Source organism: Seriola lalandi, unplaced genomic scaffold, assembly GCF_002814215.2.
Source record: "Seriola lalandi dorsalis isolate HSWRI2012SDOR001 ecotype SW California unplaced genomic scaffold, Sedor1 jcf7180002054278, whole genome shotgun sequence".
NCBI classification, from domain to species: Eukaryota; Metazoa; Chordata; class Actinopteri; order Carangiformes; family Carangidae; genus Seriola; species Seriola lalandi.
The window spans coordinates 153,006-180,086 of record NW_019524831.1 but is presented as its reverse complement, the minus strand read 5'-3'; the positions used below and the strand labels follow the sequence as shown (position 1 = coordinate 180,086).

General features: G+C 41.0%; 1 protein-coding gene across 1 annotated transcript; it reads right to left on the bottom strand.

The window, feature by feature from the left end:
• Positions 1-530: 530 nt before the first annotated feature.
• On the bottom strand, positions 531-25,982 carry lmo1 (LIM domain only 1). Its single transcript, XM_023405552.2, has 4 exons — positions 25,137-25,982; positions 10,895-11,108; positions 2,528-2,653; positions 531-1,042 (listed from the first exon to the last, which is right to left on the bottom strand). Exons 1-4 carry the CDS (start codon positions 25,156-25,158, stop codon positions 937-939), a joined length of 468 nt encoding a protein of 155 aa, XP_023261320.1. The 5' UTR covers positions 25,159-25,982; the 3' UTR covers positions 531-936.
• Positions 25,983-27,081: the final 1,099 nt, after the last annotated feature.

The following is a 27,081-nucleotide window of genomic DNA, read 5'->3' as shown; positions in this document are numbered from 1 at the left end:
ACAGTGTCACACAACTCCATTAACAGAGTCTTCTGGGAAAAGTACTTTTTAATACAGCTCTGCACCTCTGTCGCTGATGAGTCTGAATGAGTTCAAACTCAATGAGCATTTATTTTCTCTCTAATTTATTTGCTGTTGCATTTCATTTCCAGGCCAATTCACCCTCTCAATCCCTCATAATCAGATGGCAATTAGTGAAGCATGAATCACAGAGAGCAGCTCAGCTCTACTCACTCCCTTTCATGACACCTGCACGTTCACAACAACACAGTTTGGAGAAGCATTCTTTTATTCCAAATAAAATCTTATTTAGTTCATTTTAAACAGCATTTCTAATTCCATCAGAACTCTGCAAAATGTAATAAAACTTGTTTTGTTGCATCATGTTTTAAAGAAGGAGTTCAAATATATTTTTCTCCAGCAAGGCTTTTTATAGCATTGCAGTTTTTGGAGACATGATTACATATCAACACATGGGCCAACCTCCTCCAACAACTTTGGTTTTGGTACAAGAGAAAAAACTCACTATGAACATTTAAGAATCTTTAATTCACACTAGTAATAAAATTGCATTACATTTCATAAAATAAATGTTCCAGTTTATATATACAGAGAAAACAGACTGTACATACCCTCCAATGAACCATTTCTAAAAGGAAAAGAAAACAAACCTGAAATAAACTTCACAAAACATACAAGCAATACAGTGCTCAGCTAAGCAGGCACAACTGTACATCAAAATTTGTAACTGCTCAGTGTTGGGGTGTGGGAGGGGCAAAAAGTTGAACATTTACAATAGAGTCCTTAGGGACTGATAAAGGGGTCTTAAAAAGTATTGCAGGCAAGCAGACAGACGCTTGTCTTTTTCCAAGTGCAGCAGAACATCCATCTCGTGTGTAAAGTGTGGAGCCGATTGTTGCTGCCACGAGGTTCCAACTATTGAACCTGTGTCTCAAAGCTCCCATTCAGCTGGCCCTCCTCATAGTCCATTTGACACAAAATCATGTTGTTTTTAAGGAAAAACTTGTCCCCCACGCAAAACCTGTTGGCAGAGAAATACAAACAAAGGCAAAACTGTTGTTAAAAATACAAAGACGATCACTGTTGGCATTAGGACTAAGTGTGTGTGTGTGTGTGTGTGTGTGTGTGTGTGTGTGTGTGTGTGTGTGTGTGTGTGTGTGTGTGTGCGCGTGCGCGCGCCTGTGTTGACTGGCTGACTCCACTCTGCTCTGGCAGTGAAAATGTAGCATTTAAGATCAGAAGGTAATGATGATTTTGTTTGATTGCACACATTTGGCTCAAGACGGTTTACCTAACGCACTCTGACACTGTGCCTCGTCAGATTCAAAGCCTGTTTTGATGGTCATCATAAACGTGTGGCTTCAAATAAATGTTGATTAAAATCCTATCATTTCAAAGCAAGCAGACACGAGCACTGGCGCCCAGTGAAAGGCAGGTCAACTCTCCTCGGCCTGGCAAAAAAGCGCTGGCACCACAAGAGTTTCCAAGGAAACTCCTGCCACAGGGTTAGCTTTTCACACACCAGTTTGGTTCCAGTGCTCGAGAATATTTTTCCTCCAAAGTCTCAGAGTCAATTGAAGAGGAAAAATAACACATAGCAGCCTGCCCTACTGATGTTCTTCTCTACGCTGCTGTTTGTTTGTGTGACACAGTGCAGACAGCTTCATAATGTGACTGAAGGGGAGTGAAGATAAGAATATAGTCGAGCATAGCTCGGCTTTAGTAATGTGCCAGACTGGTAAAACAGTCACGGCCATGGCAATACTGTGCCAGATGAGGCCTGGCTTCATGTCTGCCAGCTGAGAAGAGAGACTGCAGTCATAATTCCCTTACAGCAGGTGTTCACTATGGTAACTGAATCTGGCCTGCAGAAGGTTAATGGGCTTGTGCTGTGTGGAAGAACAGGGTCACAGCACCCCTGACAAGCATGCAAAGGACGTTCTGCTCCCAGAGTGGTGCCATTACTGACAGTATATTAATGGGGAAAAGCAATATTTGGGTATGTCATATTCTATGCACATCATAGCATAGGCTTTGTGCTCACCCCAATTTCATAATAGTTTATATCACTACGGAAACACCATTTCACACCTGTGTAGGTCCGTTCTTCCTTATGCAGCAACACAACCCTGGAGGACTTTATTTTTGTAGCTCCTATACCTCATAAGAGCTAATTTTACACCCCTCTGGCTTAAAAGATTTACAGATCTCAACACAAACAAGGACAAGCTGCTGGCAGTGTGTCACAATAGAAAATAATTAGCAGGGCATTACAAATGCAGTGCAGAAATCTTTAGTCTTACCACAGGAAGACAACCACAATCTACTTTTTTTCCTCAGTCTTACAAACTATGGTCTGCAGTAGTGTAATAAGACAAAAAAATTCTGTCGCCCCAGAGAGCTCTTTAACACCTCCTAATATTTAAGCCATTGTCCATTTTAACACTCCATTCATACATTTTTTTAAAAGGCAATGTTGTTGTGCAGTTATGATCCCAATTCTTACCTCTGGTTACAAAGCTGACAGGCAAAACAGTCCAAATGGTAAACATTATCTCTGGCTCTCATCACCATTTCAAAGGCTGGGATCAGTTTACTGCAGGCTGCACAGTTCCCCGTTGTACCAAAGAGCCTGAAAGACAGAGAGCACAGACAGAGATTAACCCACCTTCCCTTTACCTTGATATAATAAAAGAGCAAACAAAAATGTACTGACAGCAAGAACAATGGTAAAAAAAAATGCTGCAATGGAAAGGGAAACAGGACAAAATGGAAATACGTTGAATTCAGTGCACAAATCTTTCTTGGCACCCACTTGGTATTTTTTGTTAATGCGAGTTACAAACATAGATCTTAATTCTTGACTAATGATCTAATTAAAATGATCACATGGTTTTAATCTCCTTCTTCAAAGAATTTCTCCCTTGCCCATTGCAAAAGCAATGAAAACAGGTCTGAGGCAAAGCATTTGAGCAGTTGAAAGTTTTCTTCTTTCAAAACTAAAATACTTAATGAGTCTACTGTATCTCCAACCTAAGCCAGCTGGATTTTTACACAAGAGGCTACATCCTATGATGTAGTCATGAGTTCAAAAAGATTTCTGTTACATGGATTCAGGCTCCAATCCCTTCTCTCTCTTTCTCCATCTTCCTTTTTCATTCAAATAGGAGCCTGAGACAATGATGGGAGATGTAACCTTGAAAAGTTAACTAAATGTTTTACGCTGAACATATTCACTGCTCAAACCTCGCTGCTGCTTGTTTAGGCTTATTAGATAAGAGCCAAATGATAAAGGTCACAAACAGAGCACGAAGGCACTGGTGTAGATCTCCTCTCTCTTCAAAGCAAAGGAAACTCAAATGCTTTTCCCAGTCAGATTTACATTTTCATTTTCCAAGCGCCTGCCCCTATGTTTAATTTGGAGATTCTGAAGCACAGATAGATTTATATATTCTGCAGCAGGAAAAGGACCGTTTCACAGCTTTGCAAGAGGGGATAAAGCAACAGCAGATTGCCATTCCAACAGTATGTTAAACACTTTTCCCCAAACTTGTAGGGCTCAGACAGAGGAATCACCGTGTTGATATTCTGCCTCGTTTATGCTAGTCCCATTCAGTTGCTTTCACCTTGTTAAAGAAAACGTCTATCCAGCAGCACTGCTTCTAATTAGGGGCCACTGCCCCAGAGGAGCAGGAGAGACAGAAACAGAGGGAGAAAGGCTGTTATGTTCCATGAGAGGGATTCACAGGGTGTTAAACAGAGACATTGTTACAACTGGTTACTGTTTCAGTGTAAAAAAAAAAAAAACTGAAGAAAAAAAAAAGAAAACTGCATGTTCTTATACAGTAGACATCTGCCACCCACAGAGAGTTCTGTAACACAAAGTTGTTTTTTGTTTTTCTTTTGCTTATCCAAAAATCTAAACATTTCTCACACACTCAGTATTGATCCAAAAATGGACCAAATATCAGTGCTACACAAACCCTGTTACCATTCTCATTTGTAAGAGCTCAGTTTCTGTGTTCAAAGCACAGGGTTTCTAGGAAGCAAGTTTATATGAAATGAAAGTTAATTCTCTTCCCTTTTGTGTACTATTCACCAAAAACTTCTCTCCTATTGGACACAACCCACAGCCTCACACCTCATGTGTCATCATGACAGTCAAGTGGCAGGGACTGCTCCAGGTTTCAACACACCTGAGCTGTCCTGTACCGAGGGGTCACACGATGATGTCTTTTTCTCTCCCTCAGGGAACCGAGGCTTTAAAGAAGCATACAGAGACCTGGTCACTTAAAGAGACTGACATGCCCAGACCTGTAACAGCTTGTAGGATTATTCTAACCCATCTCCATTACACCCTGCTGGGCTGTGGACATGGTGCTCACTTGATACATACAGGTTGTGAAAACGCCTGGTGGGGAAGCCCAGCTTGCTATCGACACTAAGTTCTACCTTCATTCAGAAAGGTGTGACATGTCTGCCTAGTTTTTTACCTTTCAGCTCTATGTATGTTCTCTACAAACCGGCAATCCAGATATTGTGGGTATATCCTCTTCTCTGCCTTACTGTGACACACAAAGACTTTTTTTTTTTTTTTTTTTTGAGAGTCTCACCTCTGCAGAGCTGTTTACATATGCAGCCCCAACTACTCTAGGTATGCAGCATTTTAACTTTACTAGCCCAGCAGAAATACAGGGCATTTTGAGTACAGGGTATTTTGATTGACTTAAAAGATTTATTTTATAAAGCCGGGAGAATAAACACAGTACTACTAAATAAAGAAAGAAAATATACCAAAGGCTTTGCTATATTTTCTACCGTTGCTGAGTTGAGTGGGCCCCAGGAAGAGTAGTTTCTACCTTGGTAGTGGCTAATGGGGATACAAATAAATAAATTGAGGAAAAAAAAAAAAAATTAAAAACAGATCAAAATTTTCCTTCATAAAATTTCTGACTTGTTTTGGGGGAAATGAATTTTACTCGGTTTTTGAGTAAAATTGGTAAAGGGGCACTATACCAGTTTTACTCGCAAACTGAGTAAAATCTATCTTAAGGGCCGAGGTAAAACACTTAATGTGTGCTGAGGTTTTAGTATCTTGAGATACTTGATAGTACTTTGGATTACCTACCCAAACAACGGATGGAAGTGTCCTGCTAATAGCACGAATAAGCTAGGCTCCTTCTAGGTGGAAGTACAGTAAATTGAATGAAGCTACCATACTGTTGCATGTTAACTGACACTGGTCCCTCTAAATCATGCTGATAGTCTTCAAATCATGAAAGGATCCACTTCTACATCAAAAGAAAAGTTCTATCTTCACCGTAACATGAAGAGCTGAAATGTAAGAAAGTGCATTGGATATGGCTATGTTCCACTCGCACAGTTCTTTAGCCATCAATTGATGTGTCTGGGTTATAACGTGGCATCAACATACGGCTTAATTGAGCTCCTCGTGCTAAGAGGAGATTACAGCCTGAGAGAACTGTTCAAACACATTACACTCTTCTCTTCCTGCTCCTACAAAGCTAAAAGCAACCACAGTTGAACCACCGCTGCAGCAGTCTCATGAGTAACAGCTGAAGGGCGCTGCATATAGTAAGCATCGAATGTTTCACACCAAAACATGATCAAGAAGCATATTAAAAAGGATTAGATGTCAGCTGAGAGGATGCAACATAATACCACAAAAATGAAGACGTATGCGACGCAAAGTGAAATAGATTTGGCACATTTCTGTCCAGTCAAGCTTTTGAAAGCGAAGCAGGAGCCAGCACATGAATGGACTGACAACGCTCTGATTAGAACATCAGTAGAGCTGACATCATCTTCTCAAGCAGAAGCATCGGGATGGCCAAGTAGCCGAGGAAGATTTTGGTTTACCTGACTGTAAACAAAGATTCTACAAAAAACAAAACGCACACAGTACAGTACGTAGTTTATGTAAAGAGGAGAAAACTATGTTAACCGAGCTGCTGCAGTAATTTTTTTCCCTTTAAACTCGACACGCTTCACAGCACTGAAACAGTGCCTTCAAAGGATTACCTTTGAAAACATGAATTCATTTCATTTACAATGATTTTTTTTTTTTTTGTTTGAATAGACTATTTTCTACAGAATTTCCACGTATTGTTCTGACACATGTCCTGTATTGTAGGAGTGCAGTGGCTCATGCACTTCAATTTCCCTGGTCATTTGGATTAAATAAATCAATATTCTCAAAAGGAAAGTGAAAAAAAAAATTCAACACTAACACAGTTTTTTTTTTCAGCATTTCTATTTAAATAGAGTGTGAATGGTGAGTTTCTGGCTAATATGAGAATATTCTTCATAGCTTCAGTCCATCAGGGTTTGTCGATCAATCATCAGCACTGTAGCGAGGTTCGAAACACAAAAAGTCTTATTTTAGAATAGACGCTTCTGTGGTTCATTTAAATGGATTAGAGGGTTAGAAGTGCTGATTTGGATTGCTCCCCACAACCTGTAAGACATTCTGGCATGGATTTCTGAACGGGATAATGTCGTATAAAGTGAAAGCAGGCTTGATATTTACTGGATGAGTATGTGTGTTCAGGAACTTTCAAATTTCATCATCTGTGTTCAGATATTATATGACCCCTTTTATTCTACATAATAGTTAGTAGGGCTGCAGCTATAATAGAACCATAGTGGTACAGTAAAAAGTGTCAGCCAGTAATTTCCCAGAGTATAAGGTGCCAACTTGTAATGTTTTGTTTTATCCAACCAACAATCAGTTAACAGTTAATAGATGCATTTTATTTTTGTTCAACTTCTTTCCTTTCCAGTTTTCAATCATTGATTTTTGGTAGCTCATTCTGAAGTCTAGAAATAATATTTATAACGTGTATCTTTTTTCTCTTTCCGACAGTCTCCTACACAGTACCCTGGTCTCCTTAAAAGAGCTCTTATTTGGTAGCTAAAAACTTTGTGTGTTGATGCGGATTGTTGGGAGCAGAGTTGGATGGCAGGAGTGTAAAGAAGCTCAGCTCTCCTTCCTGTGTTATTGAGTTATTACAATGGGTCTTTAGAGAAAAGAGGGCCTTCTTTAGTTCTTTCAACTTGCTGCTTTGCTAACTTCAAACCTTTAAAGCTCCTACTCTGCATCATCTGCCTTTCTGTATTGCTTCCCTCAGATTGGGCTGTGGCTCTTGAAGTTTTTTCTACCTGTTCCCTGAGCTCTTTGAGACATCCCTTCCTGCACAGGTTTTGTCAGATTTCATAAAAGGGAAAGCTGTTAATGCATGCATTGCATGTTCTGACCTTCCCCAAAAGTTGTGTCTTTTTGAGAGTGTAAACCTTTCTGTTCAGATCTATCTTGCCCAGAGAGGAAGAGCAACTGTTACGGGAGGAGAGCAGTTGTTTTACTTACTAAAGTCGTAAGGAGAAGACAGATTTGAAAAACAGTCACATCCAGATGGAGCTATCATCTTCCCCCTGCTATTTCGCCGGTTTGTGGATAACTTATAATGTTCATTATCTTTAAAACGTTTTCCTCTTACAGTTAATTATACCCCATTTTGATAAGTGGATGACTATTATGTCCTCTCAAATATATGAAATAGAAGATTAAATGATTTCAGGCTTCAAGTCCTGATGATCACACCATGACTAGATTGTCAACCCTCTGGTGAAGTCGTATGATCCTGGGCCTTGGACATAAAGGAAATGCCTAATTAATCTATTATTCCCGTTTATAATGAAAGTGTGGCCAAGTTGCTAAAAAAAAAAAAAAAACACTCTTGATACAGTGAACTGAACGTCAGAGAGATTAGAAACTGAACTTTTTGTTGGTGCAATGCTTTGGAGGGCAGGGGAGGACATTGGCTGAGGTGTGTGTGCATTTTAGTGTTTGTGTGTGTTGAAGTGTAAGATTCAGGAAAGCGTGAGTGCATTCAATAAGTTGCTAATGCCACTGAAGGACAATCACAGATGGAGCTCCTATAATAATTAATATGAGCATGGCAGGGTTCCAAACCCTGGGAAATAACCAAAGTGTGTTTGATCCACCCGCTTGTCTTTAATGAAGTGCAGGAGGCTAATTCAGTGCACAGATTTAACTTCATTACTGCAGGTGAGAGGAGTCTTCGTCTTAGTACACAGAAAAGAAGGAATGAAAAGGAAACTGGCACCGGATGGAGACTGCATCACCTACTTTCAAATACTCTGGTCTCTCAAAGTGCCTCTTCTCTATAAGCAAGGCAAGGTTTTTAATTTGTTCCATAATAGAATTCATCTCAAGCATCTCTAGCCATTAAGTGTTCTGCATTTGTCGCAGGCTGAAGAGCAGGCGAGTGAGATGGATTTCATTAGGCAATCCGGGGCAACAGAGGAGCACAGAAAGCTCTCTCCTCCTCTTTCCTTTTTATTCTTATTTTTGTATTCCTAACTCTTGATTTCATATGTCATTCTCCGTTTTTCATCCCTTTTTTTGACCTCTACATCTTACTGGTCTAATGTGCGAGAAAGCTTTTCCTTCTCCCTTCACTGTGCCAGTTAGGCACTTATGGCTTGGGGGTTGGGGTTGCTGTTCTTTCAGCAGATGTATTTTACCAAGTGAAACTCTCAGCTTCATCATTTTTGCCTTCTCTTGGTCATTTGCCCATTTACTATTACCTCATCTGCACCATCTGCCCCTTCTGGGGGCAACATCAGGTCTTAGTGGACCTCTCACTGCATCTTAAAAGCATTAACTGTAGGTGGGAACTGATGGATGGTAATGGCCTATCTCTACGTAACGTCCCTAAGCGCCTCTCAAGTGGGCTGTGGGCTTCTTCCAGGTCACAGGAAGAGCTGAGATGAAAGTGAAATGTCATGGAGATCCATGAGTGAAGTAGGATGAAAACCAAGTTGGTAAAGGTTTTCTTTCCTTTAGATTTTTTGTTTGAAAGTATGCTGCTCCTTTTAATCTCCTCTCTCAAATTAGAATAATAAACTGATCCAAACCTAAGTGGGTAGCAGTAAGCTGGAGATATCAGTGACGGAGCTGAGAGACAAGTAGGCAGGAGGAGAATGGAGAAAGGGAAAGGAGGGGTGGGGGGTGGTAGTGCAGGACAGGGAGTTTTGGGAGGGAGGGACCTTGGGCAGCGGCATCCCTAAGTCGGCCCCAGAGGGATACCCTCTCAGATAAATGGGAGGACCTCATTGGGAATGTGACTTAACGCCTAGGAAATGGTCATGTTTAATTTAACAAGCAGATGGCAGGGGCATCTGAAGGGGAGGGGAGGGGGGAGGGGGGGGGCAGAGCCAAAGACACTGGTGAACACTGGTGAAGCAACAAGCCTGCCTGGAGGTTTCTCACAGCCTACAGCTCTGGTACAACTGACAGCCAGTCTCTTCCGTGACAGAATTCCCCTGTGCTCATGTAAACACAGAGAAAAGGATGAAAATATGTAAAAAGAACACTGCAACAACAAACACGTTGTAGTTTAAACTCAACGTAGCTCAGTGGACATACATCTTGTCGGTATAAACGAACCTACCAAACAAGTAACATCTTACACTCTAGAAATACTACATTGACAACATGCCGTGCCAGAATTCTGGCGTCGGGGCTGGGGCCGTTTTAGATTCAAAAATAAATAATTATATGTCTATGGAAAATATTCCTGCATGTTTTTATATATAAGTATATAGCCTTTTTTAATAAAAACCCTTTTTTTCACTTTGGCTCAGTGAAGTGTCAGCTCAATAATGCTCGTGACCGCACTAATTTGGCATTCGTTTGACAACAGTAGTATTACACCACATACGCTGTTTAGAGACCCACGGAGGAACGAGTGTTTAAAAGTTTGAAAGATAAGCGTATTGGATCGTCTATTCTTTATGGCTTTGAAAGTTGTGCTCGGACTTGGATACAATTACCAGACTGTAGTTTCCGACTGAGGAATGGGTGAGTAGATAATGCATTTTTCTTCAATTTGGACTTTTCAAGTTAACGTGAGGATTCGCATTTAGAATCGATTAGATTTGGTGTTCTTGTCTTTCTGAAACAGGTTGCGATATTCGCCACAGCCGTCACCCATCTGGCTTGTAGCCTACAGCTAGCCCCTGAACACATTTCAAGTACAAAAAATTTCCTTACTTTACGCCCTGTGACAAACATAAAAAACATAGTGGTGCATGTAACATTTAATAAGATGAATCAATTATGGTGGTGGTGGCTGTTTGACTGGGTTTCTAATGATGGGTTTCTATTTTTGTAGATGCTACTGATAAGATAAATGAATCCACTTTATAGGTGTAATTTACAGTCTTTTCTAAATTGTCTCATTGTGACAGCATGTGTCTATTAATGCTATAAAATTGATAGACACATAGATAGAAACACATTACTATTACAGATTTTTTCTATTGGAGATGACAACCAAGTGTAACCCACTGCTTACTTTTAAAGTCTGAATGCATCTTGTCTTGTGGATGCAGTGATATGGGAATTTTTGTAAGTTATACAGTATATAGTATTGATCATCAATTTTGTTTTTACAAATAAGGAGATGTGCTGCTCCAAAAATGCCCCTAATATTTTATTTTTTTTTTTTCTGCCTATGCAAAATGTTTGCGTTCAAGCATCCCAGAACAACATTACCTTTTGCTGGATGCATGCTCAAAAACAATATGACAGCAAACCACTACACATTGGCTTTTGCTGAGATATAATTACAACATAGAGGAATCTTTGAGATTTAAATTGATTTAGATTTCTGTGTCACAGGAAACACACACTGAGAAACCAAAGCAAACGCTATTAGGAGGATACAAACACCTTTTGTGATCCCATCATGTCACAGCTCTTGGAATGGCATGGCTTTTGTGTTTGTTGTGAGTGGAGAAAGGTGATTTTGTGTGTCTTTCTTGCCTCAGGTAGTCCCTGCGACAGAGGATGAGGTTGGCTTTCGTATAGAGGGTGGAGCCCACCTCCCCCAGGCGGCAGTCACAGCAGGCACATTTGAGACAGTCCTCATGCCAGTATTTGTCCAGGGCCTTGAGCAGGTAGCGGTCTTTAATCTTGCGATTGCAGCCAGCACACCCCTTCTGTTTCCCTTTGGGCTGGACGGAGAGCATCGGCACACCTGTAGTGATAAGGAGACAAACAGCCATGCGTGATTTACGGCACAGGAACACGAGTGACTTTTCATGTTCTCTTTTTGATAAGCCGGCTGCTTCTCGAGGCGTCTAAGCCTGGCCTTGCGCACGGCCACAGCGCACTGCCTACCTGCTTCATATGCATTAAAGAAAACATTCTTCCATGTAGATAGGCACACAGGTCACATTGGACTACAAAGCTCTGACTTACTTGTTCCACTAAGAACATGCTGTAATACAAAAGTTACATGATCACTTGCAGCAGGCTTCATAGGAGGGGGTATGTCTTGTATATTCTGAGGATAAAAGACAATGTTTATTTTGCTTTCTGCGGTATTTACAGCGAGCTGTGTCGTATGTTAGTTACCTACCATTTCATCAAAGCCCATTTCACTCAACTGTCCACAGCTGTAAAAGCTCCTCATGGGCTTTGTTTGGTATAGATTAACATTAACCTTTTAAAAAGCCTCTGACCACAAAAACGTTGCTACCAGACCCCAGTGAGATATGTTATGGCCTAAGTGCCTTTTAGCATACACTCACTCGCTGTGTTTCATACACACACACACACACACACACACACAAACACACACACACACACACACACAGGGACAGAAACAGGTTCACACACACACACTTGCGCACACAAACCACAAACACACACCCAGTGTTCCCTACTCAGAGCATTACAGCCTTTCCTCCTTTTACACTTATCTGTACTCATGTGTCTGCAACGAGCGAGCCTAAGTTACCAAACTCGCAAATTGCCCTGCTGTCACGCAGGTCCCCTTTAAGTGCGCCTTTTAGCCTCCTAAAGGACAAATAAAGTCCATTTAATAACTGCACTAAACACTAATAGTCTATGTGTGGTTGACATTTGTGTTTGGACTAAAAGCCCCCCTCAGGCCACTGCTGGTACAGAGGCAGGGGCGTGCAGCTCCCCTCTGTAGCACTAACAGGTCTGCCACAGCTGAAAGCACAAGACAACAGCTCTTAAGACACTCTCTCACACACTGAGCTATTGATCTGTCTAAAAGAACACACAGTGGACGCCACTTGCCACTCTACTTTCAAAACACATTTCTCTCTCTCTCTCTTTAAAAAAAAAAAAGACTGGACACTGCATCATGGGGGGTTAGGCCAGCATTTGTATGTGTGGGTATCTCTAAAGGCCCATTTTTTGACATATGTATACTGAGTTATGTATGAAATGTCACAGTTTTACTGTTGTACTTTAGAGATGTGCATGGGTACATTTTGTCCAGACCAAAGAAAGTTTTTATGTTCATTTCTTTAGTGGTATGCACAATTGTAATGTTAAGTGTGAATGGGGTCATTCTGTAGTCAGATCTGCTGCTTGACTGTAACTTCTGTGGTTTTCTCAGTGATAAACACAACCTCAACTGGTAACAAGGACTGCTTCACTCTGTGCAATGTTTTTCTCGGCTAAGCCTGTCAAGTTCGTTCTCTTTCATAAAAACCTTATACCACTTTTCAAAGGACTTCTTTGGAATAGAAAAGCATATTTTTTTTGTCTCTCTCACATGAACACCCCCCCACCACCACCACCACACACACACACACACACACACACACACACACACACACACACACACACATCTGCACACATCTGCACACATCTTAACACATAAATGGTCTCACAAAGTACCTTATTGGATCCAGATTTGCTCTGCAATTTTTGGCCATCCACACATCAATAATGCTATGAATGTAATATAATTAGCATTTCCCCTTTTAAAAAAGAGGTGAAAGAAATAGGAGAGCTTGTTAGTCAAATTTATGGCTTTGGTTTATATGTCAGTAAGTGCTCCGGTGGTGTTGAGCCGTCTTATTTCTTTATCAGAAGTGGAAAGGAGAGGCTAATTGGTCCAGTGCTGGTGATGGGAGCCATCAATTAGTGTTCTGCCTGCCCTCCAGCTCCCTCCCCTCCCTCCCTCCTCAAAACAGGCCCCTTGAAGCTGGCACATTAGGATCACAAAACCTGCTATAAATACCAATGTTCAGTGTAAATGAAGCTAAAAAGCTTCAAATTCAAGCCACACTGGATAAGGGCGGACTCTTCTACCTGCATTTCATGGCTTGTTAGGGGAGCTCTCTGCAGGTATGCCAACAGTTCTCGCCTGACAGGTTTCTACAGAACTAAAAACAGTCTTAATGAGGAGAGGGAAAATGCCTGCGTGTGTGTGTATGTGTGTGTGTGTCTGTGTACACGTGTGTGAGTGTGTGCTCTTGTGCAAAGAAAAAGAAAGGAGTTGCTGCAATTCCCTTGGGGATCACAAAAATCTTTAATTTGCCTTTTATGACACCTAATTAGTTATTCTACTCAAAATCTTTGCTTTAAATAAGAGAACTAATTACACCAAAAGGTCGTTCCTCCACCTCCAGAGAACTACTCCTAATTGGTTGAGACCACCACCCGCCACACACTCATACAACATATCACGTGTGTGTTTTACATCACATTTGAGAAGGCCAATGCTTAACCTACCCTGGAATTACTGTATGCTGCTCACCCTCTCTATTGGCTGCGCTGTTTGGTTAAAAACCCTGCTCAGCGTCATCAAAGCTACAACACTCTCTGTGTCTTAGTGCGACTTAGTCTGACATTCATGTCTTCATGCATAGGCCCTGGTCCTTCAGGCCTGACTGTAAGAGAGATGTCTCAATGGAGGAATGCCTAATGTCTGCCAGTACTCACATTCAACTGATGCCTCTTTCTTGAAGCCATTGCAGGGAACAAACATGGGTTTGATGTCATGTACCAAAGCAGCCTCTGGAAAACAGCTTTAATAGTAGTGTAGCAAACACTAGCTCAAACCTACTAAACAAAGAGCAGTGACAGAAAAAAACTGAGTGTGTAAAGTAAATGTCTTTTCAATTCCCATAATGCCATGAGACATTTTCTTGCACCTGTCACCACTCCCGGCGCTCTGTGAAACTGTGGTGTACAACAGAACCTCCCATGCTTGCCACCTCCCAGAAAGAAAAGCTGCATTATGAAAGGAAGCTGCAGACTAGGAGGCAGCCTCCACTTAATCCAATCCATTTAACAGATACAAGTGCCACTGACCTTCCAGTGTCATTTGATGTCACCAAAAGCATGCCTCTCCACATCACAATTCATTCTCCAACAAGGGATGCATTTTACCCCTCAAAGTGGAGAGACAGCACTTGCCCTGCCAAATATCCTTCCTGAGAGGGAATTTAATTTGCCATTAGTACTGTGTGTAAAGGCCTGTCATCTCTCCCTTCTTCCATCCATCTACTTTCTTTAAGATTGTATCTTTCAAGAATATGTACAGTTAGTTTTTCTCTGCCCAAGCAGTCTGTCAGAGCATGTATTTTCCATTATAGAGATAGCATCCGATTTCTATGTTACCCCATTTAGACTTCCGTTTTACAGCTATCAAAAAAATCACATCAGTCTGCTAACCTTTTTGATATATTTAAGGTTTTAAAAGAAAATACAGTGTTTGGAGGCACTCAAGGAAATGTTTGAAAGTATAAAAATACAATCATCACATTTCCGCAGACCAGACAGGAGTGTGTGAAAAGAAAGCTGATTTGCACCAAACCCAATTTTCCCACCGTTATCAGTAAAATCTTTGATTAACAAGAAAAAATGAAAACAAGTGTGCAGGTGCTTTGATATTAAGCTGTGTACAGTAATGTATACAGGTTTCCTATGAATCCTTCATTGGCCATTATGTGTCATTTCAGGTGAAGAAAAAGTCGATTGGTTAATGCCTTCGGAGAAAAAATGCTAATAATTATAATGGCATCGATTTCTAAATTTCGACACTATGTCTACTTCTACCAGCAAATTTTTGGTTGAAAAGTGACAAAAATGATTGTTAGATGATCAAAATCGTTGCTGATTACTTTTCTGGTGATTGCTAATTGATTAGTCGAGTAATCGTTGCAGCTCTACCCATCACAAAGGTGAGAGTCTAAGGTGTCGTCTTCAAATTGCTTGTGTGTGGCCAACAGTAAAAGCCAACCAAAGATATTCAGTTTACAATGACGTAAAACAAAAAGCGGCAAAAGCAAAAGCTGACATTTGCGAAATTGGGACCAGTAATTCTTTGCTTTATCAGTGACTGAACTGATTAATCGATTATCAAGATGGTTGCCAAATAATTCTAATGTTGATCAACTAATTGATTTATCAACTTACTGTTTCAGTTGTAGTTTCATGTGCAACAGAATTGTAAGTATATTGACTCAAAGATTCCTGGTAACCTTCACTACGCTGCTACACACATGGTCTCAATGGAGCAGACACTCAACTTTAATGGCAGAAGTGACAGTTACATCTGGTTCTGTGTTTTGTCAAACATATTTTGATCAATAAAAGCACTGACACCACAGTGTGATGCAGACTTTGCTGGTTGATGGGGAGGTAAAGGATCTTGATGAGAATCACTTCCTGACACATGGGGAGGGAGGTGGGCTTTCAAGGAGGTGGAAGCTGACCCTGGGTGGGCCTCCTCTCAGGGGCCCCTATAATTCCAGCTCCCAGCTGCAACAAATAAGAGTGTTAGCCACCAGCGTGGTGAATACACAGACTGGGATGCTCAGGGAAATTAGATACTACATTACCACACGATTGTATTTAGCTGGAACAAGTGCATTTGTCATCGTCATCATCGCCACCACCATCATCTGTTTATGCAAAGCACTCCTGCACAAGACATCAACCAGACGTTAATGCGTTAATGGCCTATGATGAATCCATAAACTGCTGCGTTATTATATTATATTATATTATTCCTCCTTTTTCTGGTATGAGACAAAAACAGTGAGTAGAAGTAGTAGTAGAAATAGTGTAAAATAGTAAAAACTGAAAAAGACTGTGTTGCTATTGAACTCTAGAAGCTACAGGGGCTGATTTCAACTCCTCTTTTATGTTTTAGCCACCACTGTAAATGCTGTGGCCATGGCAATCCCAAATAAAATTTGACCCTGGGCCAAGGTGTCTGCCACCAGGGTTAATAGGGATCTCATGCAGATGTCCTGCCATTGTGTGCATGAATCAGCCCCTTTCATTCAGCTTCCGTCATTGCTGTAATTGAGCCCATAGACACGTTTCTCTATTGCCAAGGCAAAATACAAGACATCTGGTAATAATATCAGCTGGAATACACATGCCAGTTGAAAGCAGACTGATGAGTGTATTCTGAATGATAAGCACAATAAAGGCCACTGATTCACTGACTGATTCATGTTCCTATCCTTCGTTGGAGCATATGCAAGGAGTGAAAGAAAAGATATGCATGAAGACACAAACGCACCCTCAGAGAGAAACACACAGACACACTCTTTCTCAAATTAGGTAGTTTCTTACAAGGCCCAAGTCAATATTACATTTCATACTGACTGTGTTTTTTTCTTATAGTTCGCTGTAAGAGGCTTCTATGTTACTGTACGGCATGCACGATATTTCCAGATGGTTGTGTATGAATGCTGGGGTCTGTGAGGTGATTTCTGGGACTGTATGCATGCTATGATTATGACATAATTAACACCCACAGTATTTGGGAGGGAGAGCAGACAGGGGTGGTGCGGATGAGGAGGGGACTGTTCATTAACAAGATGCACTCTCTCAAACTTTGCAGCTTGCTGTGGCTAATAAGCCCCGGTGAAACGGAGCCCAGCCGTCCCTTGCATTGACCCTGGCACTGCCCGGGATAAGGGAGGGTTTTGTCTCCTGGAATAATTGCTCTTTTCACATGTTACAAGTGTCCTGACCCCCACGGTCGGCAGCCACTTTCCCTACCATAATTACTCCTGATCCGCTCCAAATGAGTCAGCCGCATTAGGGCCGCAATAACACTGGCCCAGCTTCAAGCGCGGCATGGGGAGTCTCAGCAGAGCAGCCTGGAACAGGACTGCCTTTTCTCCCAGCCCACGGTCATTTCCATCACGTCAGAGGTGCATTTCTTACACTTGAAGTCAGCACGAAGGCCCTGGGCCCTTTTCTGAGGCTTACAGAAGGCATTGTTAACTCCTGGTGCTCACTACTCACTGTGGTTTGGCTGCAGACTCCATCCCAATTAACGGAAAACTTCATTAGGGTGTTTTTTCCACACTTTTCAGCCCCCTATTATTTTTAATTTATTCACATGGGGTTAATTAAAAGAAATGTATCACAGCGATATGCAACAGCTTTCTAATTAAATTCATTGCTGCTTTTTTTTTTTCAAGACATGAAACTGGCAGAGTTTCCAAATTATTACAGAAGGCGACTTGTTCCAACACTTGGTTGCTCAGTAGTAGGGTGAGATTAGAGCTCTGCTAGGTAAACTGTCAACAGCAGAAAAGGAGTGAGAGATGGTGCAAGAAAATGAGAGTGAGGGAATAAGATGAATGAGGAAGAGGAGAAAAAGACACAAATATTCATGGTTTAATCATGCAGGGTTACCCCAAATAAACCCATGAGGACTATTTAAGAGGGGGGACTGTCAGAGTGTTGGCAGAGCAATGAAAGGATTTGGTATTGCAACTGGCCAATGAAATGTGGACGTATTGTCCGGCTTTGTCTGTTGGTCCGAGGTTTGGAGCTCCCGCAACTTGCCATTTTACCATTTTTCATTGACGTCTATGTAATGTATCCTCATCTTCAATGCTCATACAGTCAGTATGAGATCAGAGATTTTTTTCTCGAGTCTGCATTTGACATTAAATAAAGGAAAAATCTGTCTATTCTCAAACCATATTCTTTTAAACTTTGATAGAAGAGACAATCTTATCTGCCACTTCAGGATTCCTGGCAGGAAAAAAAAAAATCAAACCATTAGACCTGTCGCAGACACTTTCCGCCATCCGGAACAGAATAATGCACAAACACTTTTTAGTCTGCATTAAAAATGCATTTGGAGAGGAATAAATGTAGCCCTCTAAAGTTTGTGTCACTCATGAGGTCAGGACGTGATGTACAAAATCCTCCCCACTCCCCAGCAATTACAGCACACTTATTATTTCAAAGGATATGCCAGGAGACAGGTGTGCCATTCAGGGTCCTCAATGTGTCAAAAATGGAGGGGAAGAAGGAACACCATACTGCGGTGCACTGTGTGAGGCTCTTTAATCTTGAATAATGCAAATTCCCCACAGGGGGCAGTTATTTGACAGCACAGGCCTCTAATGTCATTCAAACACCCACTCCCACACCTGATGGGGTAAATAATGAGGGAAGTTGGATGGGTGCACAGTTAGGGAAGAGGTCTTCATGAAGATTGTGTGATGTCATGTGGGACGGTAAACTAAGCTGCCTCATGTAGTATAGCCTATCCCAAAGCGCGCAAGAGAGGAACAGCGGAGACGACGCTGGCCGATGTTTGATGAGGAAGATGGCTTTCTTTTAATGAATTCCTTTTAATACTTTTATGTTACCTCATAATATAACGACTGACCCTATTTCCTCAAGGAGTAATTCTTGCTACTGGCTAAAATGAAATGGCAATTCAACTAGAGACGACAGGTCAAATGACATGAAATAAAATGAAATGAAAAGAGATGTGATTGGAAATGGGGGTGGAGTGGGGTGAGGGTCTAAGGTCTGAGAAACAAGTTGAAGTTAGCGCTGAGTTCACTGGGAATGTGTGTGGCTGTTTGCAGTCGCAAACATCATAGTTAAGCAATGATTAAATCAACGACTTCAATATCCAAAACCTAATCTACCAGCTTTAAGAAGCAAAGAACTACCCCCTTCAATCACAGACTTTAATTAGCTATTTACGATTTGATTTAGAGAAGGTCATCCAATAAGAGATTAGTTCTCAGCAAGATGGATCTTATTTAAGAGAAGGCACCCCAGGCCTTTCTATTTACCAACAAGATAGCTGTAATATCTTAAGAGAGTGTGAAGCCTCCATCCTTCTTTTCTCTGGATTCTTGCACTAAAAAGCAGCTCTGAGGAAACTTCTAATTTAGTTGTTTTTAACCTAAAGAAATTCACATGACATTTTGTTTTTTTTCCAAAAATCGCCAAGGTAAAGATCATTTTAAGTTGGATTAGAGATATGTACTGTATTTAAATGTGTGTGAAAACAGAAAAATTGGAATTTATAGGCTCACGAAACACTACTTTTGCAGTAAGCTCAAAAGAATTTATGTGTTTACTGCTGTAAAGAGCACTTCTGCTGTTGTAACACTGAAGAGCATCTTCATCCTACTGTGAAGGCAGATAAGAGGAAGGCAAAAAGTGAGAAAGAAAACCCATAACATGTCTTGGCCTAAGATTACACAAGAATCAGTAAGTTCTCACTTAAGGTCAAAGCTACACTCAACCTGCAGAAAATTGAACATAGCAATGGGAGTACAATAGAGTGAAACAAGACTGAATGTGTAAAAGCCCCACTAGCAGCCCCTAGAGGCTGTGCCTGTCCTTACACCCCACAAGAACAAAGTGTCTTTCACTAACCAACCAGCACTGCCATCCTCAGAGCCTCACACTCACACAGGCAGGGCCAAAAACAAATGAAAATACACCAAGAATGATCAGGGCTTTGGCAGATGGGAAGCATGGCATCGACAAGGGTTCCTTTGGCGCTGTGTTGTGTACGTTATAGAGAGAATACAACAGGCCAGTTGAAATAGAAGTAAATGACTTCTCCAAAAACTATATTAGTACAATAACACAGTATTGTGTTTCTGCAGGTGCTACTCAAACCAACCACCTGCTTCACAACTTCCATGCACATGGACGTATGTGCAAATTGTCACCTACTGTTCTCAGATGTGTCACCACTTTGAAAAGTAACATCAGTCCACACGTCAGTCTCTCAACAGGGATTTCCACAAAAAGCTGATCAAATCCTATAATTTTTACTGTACTTACTTTTACCCCAGTCAAGACACCGCAACCCCCCCCCAAACACACACACACACGTTTTACCTGCAGTTTCCTACTCACTACCAGAACAACACTTGCATGTGACACACAGAGACATACACACTTGAGCAAGGCTGGCAAATGGCTTATTATTGTACTGGTATTGGTGTATATGTCGGCTGAAGGGTAACAAGAAATTTCAGTACAAACATGCCAAAGTAGGTTTGAGGTTGTTTAGAACCACTGTCTCCGTTACACAGCTTCACCACCAGAGAGCGCTGACAGGTTTATTTTTCAACAGTAAAATGTCCCACTCAGTGTACATCTTGGTCACATTTCTGAAAAAAAAAAATCGTGGTAATTCGTATCAAGTAAGTTGTTTCTAAGCTCCCAAAATATCGATATCGGTATTGGCTTTAAAAGTCCAGTATTTCTCTGGCTATAACACAAACATACATACATACATGTATAGAGCATTGCCTTTTATGTTTATAACACAGAATGAAAAATAGTAGATGTTTCTTTTTTTTAAGATACTAATGCATTAAGATACATTAGTGCAAGATTCAGTTGACACACGAATAAAGCATAGTAATCTATACTAATCAAATAAACATACAAACATTCATGTTTACTATAAAATCCTTCTGCCACCGAAATGAATGAAAAACATGAGGGTGCTGTGTACCATAGTCTGAATTTGTGAAACACTTTTCTCATAATACACATTATTTTTGCATGAAATCATGTATTTTGAATATCTTGAGCATTACATTAGCCCAGGCAGAGTTACAGTTTTGATGTCCACTGAGAATTGTCTGGACAAAGTGATTATGTTGCCAACAGGTGACATGCAGGTACAATATTACAGTTTTTCCTCGCTAAAATGGACATTTGTGCACGTTGGCACTTTCACTCGGCTGCTAAAGAACCACAGTTGGTGACGTTGTAGTTTTAACATCTGATCCTCTCAAGAACTTTACTGCATATCATTCCTCTTTCCCATCTCTCCTGTCTTCCTTTACTAAGCCTATGATGACAGAATAAAGGAGAAAAGCAAAGAATAAGCTTTACACAGTGCATGAGAATGCCAAGCAAGTCAGAACAGAGAGCGCACAACAGGTAAACAGGTGAATAAATAACTTTGTGTGAAAAAAACTGGTGAGATGTTGCGGGAAGTGTGCATGTGTGTTTGTCGAAGCATCAGTGTATGAATACTTTTTTCCCCCCTCACATCAACAAGAGTGTAGTCAACAGGAGCTTGAGAGAGTCAGCTTTGCAGTGACAAGTGGCAGTGAGGCCTGCTTCCAATAGGTTCAAGCAGGGATCGTCCGTTCCCTGTGATGCATGTGGCAGCCGGATCTTGTTGTGAAAAATATGTATGATAACATGGCAAGCATGTGGCCTCTGGCAATAATAAAAGGGATGCTCTTACAGCTCAAGAGTGCATAATTGAGTTTGTGTGCCACACTGAGTTCAGCCATCTACATCGAAGGCAGGTGGGTGCGCTCACTAACACGTGTCTCTTAAGTCTCAGTTCAGTCCCTTTGAATTCCGCTTAGATTATGGAAAATGATACACATCTCTCGCACTCGTGGATGTGAAACGATCAGGATTGATAGGGATCTAGAGGTTTAGTGGTGACAGACGAAATTGTCTCCAATGAGAATTCTGCATTTGTAAGATCAGAAAGAGATTAGACAGAATTAAACACTCAACTGAAAATGGCATAAATGTGATTTTGTGTTCATTTTTTTCCCTGAGTTTTCACTTAGATGAAAAATCAGCTTGGGTATAATATGGATGGACAAAACACTGAGGATGCAAATTACATTATGTGTCAACGCAGAATAGATGTGATTATCACATCTATATCAGGCAGGCGCATGCTGCATGTTTTGATACCATTTTGTCATGTGTATGCTAATGAAAAAGGACCTTTTTTATGCATTAATTGGGTGCGGTGCAATTTAAATCACACAACTGTCTCCTGACAATTGTTTAAAACAAAATTGGAAAAGTACAGCTCAGGCAATGCAGGTGCCTGAAATAAAGCTTTATAAAAAAAAAAAAAGATAAGTGACTTAAGAAATATCAAACGAAGCAATGTGTTTGTAATATTGTTCAGGGCCCAGAGCACAAAAACCAGACGTAATTTCAATATTTGAAATGGGCAAGTTTAATTTTGAAGTAAGAGCAAACCAATAAGCTGAGAAAATAGCAAATACAGGGGAGCAAATTGCATTCCCTTGTAAAAGTGAAAAGACTTAAGGAACATATAAAAGTAATCTCCAACTGGAAATTAGAAATCAACCCTCAGAAACCAAATAACAGAAAAGAAATATTACTGTCCACTTTCTAAATCAATATAACATTGCTACAAGACAGTATTACCATGGTAACACCGGTAAAGAATGAAGCAATTCTTATTATTTCAAAATAAAAATCGGAGCCTGAAGCCCAAGTTTTATTACAGCAGCCGACAGATCACCAGTCTGTTTTCATCTGAAGCATTGCCTTTCGATCACATGCTTTATGAATGTACAAATTTCACTGGACAGGATGATAACAGGGTCGTAAATTAACAAGCAAAGGTAACCAGAAATTTATCAGTAGCTGGAGGATTTTTCTTCTGCTTGGGTCTCTAAAGAGTATACTGTAGTTGTGTTAATGTTCAGCAAAAATATGCCTTCAGTGTGGAGCCACTTTCTTCTCCTGCAGGTGGTACGAAGGAGGAGAGAAAATGGCTGAGTTGCATTTTCCCCTCAAATTAGACGCAAATTGGAACCTTCATATCGTAGGATGAAATAAAATGTTGACACTGAATATTTTGGTACATGTGTTGCTATTCATTACTTACTATGACCTGCACATTAGGTCATTTCACAGAGCAGTGCCTGTATTCCTTTTACAGTCCTCCTCCGTGCTAACAGACTCAGTGCTTCACCAGATAGTGCATATTATGAGTTAATGACTGCATCATCTGAGGAAATGGTGATAACTTACGATTAATATGTAACTTCTGACGGACAAGGTAGCTACAAACAACATGAAAGTAACAGAATTATTTTTAGTTTGAGCCAAATAAGTTAATATGAAAGTTACTAAGACTAATGTTTGACTCTTAATAGGCTGATTCAGTGGGAAATTATTATTAACTGGCAGATTTTCTCAATGGAACTAAGATAAGGGGGCACAGAGATTCATTTCTGGTTATTGCTTATGTGGCACAAATTGTTTCAGACTTCTCTAAGAGAAGTCAGAGTTCAAAAACAGTCTGCCAAACGAGCAGCAGCATTACTTTGTTGCCAACTAGCATCGCAGCCTTTGAACGCAAGACTAGACACACTGATGATGTTTTATAGGACACATAAGGACTGAAATATGAACACTTAAGCAGCACGCACAAACACATACAGGCATAATAGGGAATCAATCAAGAGAAACAGAGAGTAATCATACACATACACTCATGTGGCCACCCAAAACACCAGCCCACACCTCCCTCTCCATATACGCACACATTTACTTGTGCAGGCACTAAGTGGATACATTAGACAAGAAGGTTGAATTGACAAGCCTATAACTTTAGAGCCAATAAACGCTAAGAGGCACCACAGTGAAAGAGACCGGATTCAAGCAGCTCTGTTGACAACCTGGCCAAAATGCTGGAGCTGCTGGTCGGGCCCAGCAAATAAAGGGTGAAGCTTTTAGGCAATGAGCAGCAGGTGATCTCAGCTTTTCTGCAAGTCCTAATGCTCCTAAAAGCCACTCTCCCTGGTTCTGTAATTGGGCATCAGTAGTTAATGTAGTATTGACTGCATTACATGCTCCTGTGCATCCTTTCCCACTAATGCCATTTGCATCACCTTGTACATTTACCATATTGCTTAGCCAATAACTGTTAAAAGCAATCTGAATCATGAATCATATAGGGAACTTTTAGCTAGACAGACATCCAAAGGAGACAATTTACAGTTGAGTTAATTTGGGTACATTAGCAGCACAACATGGATTCAGCCGGACAGACCAATTTATGTCTCTGCCCCAATCCTTTTATTGGTTTTTAGATGTGTAAGTGAAAGGATGCTCTGCTAAGAGATATGAAACATCCATTTTCAAACATAAATAATGGCTTACAGATGCATCCATCACTTTTAGACAGAGGGGAGCCCTGCATAAACTCAAATGTGCAAAAGGAATATACAGTACTTTGAGAAGTAACACACAAAAAAGGGTTTTATGGTCAGTGGAGGTTGTCATTGTGCATGTCACCGGATGGTCTAAATTGTCACCAAAACAACCCTCAAAATACTATCAATGAAGTGTCAGAAGAGAGGAAACGTGGGAATAACTTTGTTTCAGGTCACATGAAGAGATTAGTGCTGTGTACAGTCTCCCTTTGAGTATTATGGTAATGTTGTATGAATGTATTTAAATGCATATACACTGAGCACCATTTAGACCTGAATGTGATAAATGCTCGGCACATCTCAACATCAGTTTAATCCAAAATGGGACTTCATTAGAGGCGAGTTTGATTTAAATTAAAATTAATTAGATTGCCTCACCCATTAACCTAAATACATTGAAATAGATAAGTAATGCAAGTAGGCCTGTTTGGATGGAAAGTGAGTGAACGTTGCACGGCCCTATCCATAATTTGCAATCAAGTTAAAAGCACTCTGCTGTCATCTCCCATCCCGTGGTGATGTCAAAGGCTGCCTCGCGAACTTCACAGACGCAAAAAGCACTTAGAGGAGGAAAGAAAAAGAGGAGCCACATGCACTGCAGCGTCTGTGGAGTATCCTCAAACTCTGGGTTACACATCAAAAAAAAAAAAAAAAGGCTACACACAAAATCTGCTCCAAATAAACACGCAACTCCTCCAAACTAAACTGCAGTTTGGCAGGGGAAGGCTATTTTGTGTTAAGTGCAGCCCAACTTCATGGTACAGAAAGCAGCCACAGTATTCAGGTTTCTTGGCGAAAAACACGGAGCCTGTCGTGATTAAATGGGTTTGAAAAAGCCAATACAAAGCGGAGGCTGCGGGTGCGCAGGGTCCGGGGCGACGGGAAACACTTAACGTGTAAAATGTCAGTAGTTTGCCGTGTTACTCCCCAGGTTATAGCATCCTACGGTCGGAGATGTTACTCACCCTCTTCCTTGTCCAACACCATCGTCCTGAGGAACGAGGAGTCCTTCCCCGGGCGATCCGTCCTCGGCTCCAGCAGGCTGCACCGCTCGGTCTGCTCACAGCTTCTCCTGGAAATGGCTTTGAAACGCGCGGCTGACTAGACTAAGCCTCGATAAACCAAAACCCTGGAAAGATGAATTACCGTCTGCACGTTTTTTTTTCACCCTCTCCTATCAATAATAATTCATACACGGAATACGGTGATATACGCGGCGAGATCCCCGTATCCGGACTGAACTGTAATGCAAATAAATAGCGTCAAACAGCGTTGGTTGCTTTTGATAAATTCCATGCGAATAAAAAAGGCAAAACAATGAAAAGCGATATAAATCTAGTGTCGGCTATCTGTAACTGTGCACACACGGACGGATCAGACGCTCAGACTGAACGGCTGAGCTCTCCTCGCTGTTAATATCCTCTCTTTCTCGTTCTCATTTGCTCCGAAACGGCAACTATATTCAAACAAATCCAATTGCAAATCTGACAACTGCTAAAAGCAAACTCACGCCGCCTCTCTCCCAGTTTATGTGCCGCGCTCGCCTCTGCTGCTACTGAATAAATGCGCGCAGTTTCCAGAGACCCTCGGATTCCCCTGTTAATTAAATCAATTCATTATGCTCAGATCTGATTAGCAGCCCTTCCCCCCTCTTTGAATCAATTATTCAATACACAAACATAATTGCTTGTGCCAGAGGTGTCTAAGTATTAGCTTATTTAACTCCAAGGACACTAATTACCCCTAGGGCAAGGGAACTTTTCTCATTAATTCTGACAAAACACAAAAGCACAGCTAAGGGAAAGTGTGTGTGTGTGTGCGTGTTGTGTGTGTGTGTGTGACTGGTCTGCCTGCCAGTCTGAATGTGCGTGATAGAGAGAGAGAGAGAGCGAGCAGGAGCAGAAGAGAGCGCGCATGCACGTAAGGTTGCATTGATGCACGTGCACACGCACACGGAGGATAGAGAGAGAGAGAGAGGGAGAGAGAGCGACATTGAGAGAGAGCGATGCTGCTCCATCAGTGCCTGGTACAGTTGGAGTAAACATAAAATCCGCTTATTGTGTTTCTTCTCCTTACCTTCCTTCTGCAGAATTTAATAGAAATAACATCTAATTGTGGTCTATTTAGCAGTTAATTAGTGTCCAGACACAGTTATCATACAGGCTGCAGTTTCAAAAGAGACAGCACAACAGATGGGCTGCGTTTTTGATTAGTGGGTAGATAGAAGGTTCAGTTTCGAATCTGGTAATATAATTGTTGCCTGTTATTGCCAAGATGAAAGTGTTGCTGTTTCATGGTGGAGCCTTAAATAGCACCACTTTCACTTGCCCCGCGGAGACTGTTAACCAATTAAGGGTGAGATCCAACAAAGATTAGCCATTTAGGAGAGTGGAGTGGGGTATAGCTACAATAATGCTGGTTCGTCAGCAAGCCAGCAGGCGGTCTGTGGTGTGAGCTTGCTCAGTCTGTCCTTGCCTTCTGTTAACATTTTGCACCAGATATTACAAACCTACTCTATGCACATTATCATTAGCTACCCTGTAACGAAATAATTGTAATGATAAATAATTGTAGTAATCATTACTCTCAAACTATTTCAGATCAGGAGCCTCGGTTAGATGCGCATTAGATCATATTCACCTCATTTGTGAGTATTTATTTTTGTATAACTAGAATTAAATCTGTATAAACTCGGGTGGTGGTGACTAAAATATGTGAGCTAAATTGAGTAAAAATAACCACATCCACATAGAGGAGCATTTATTTTGAGTCGAACCACATTTTTTTAATAGGCCCTGCTAATGTGATCATGCACCACAAATATAAGGTATAAAGCTCACTGTACATAGCCCATAGGGATAATTTCAGTTCTCAGAGCAGCAGGCTGTGGTGAGATTGGGTTGGCCCTGA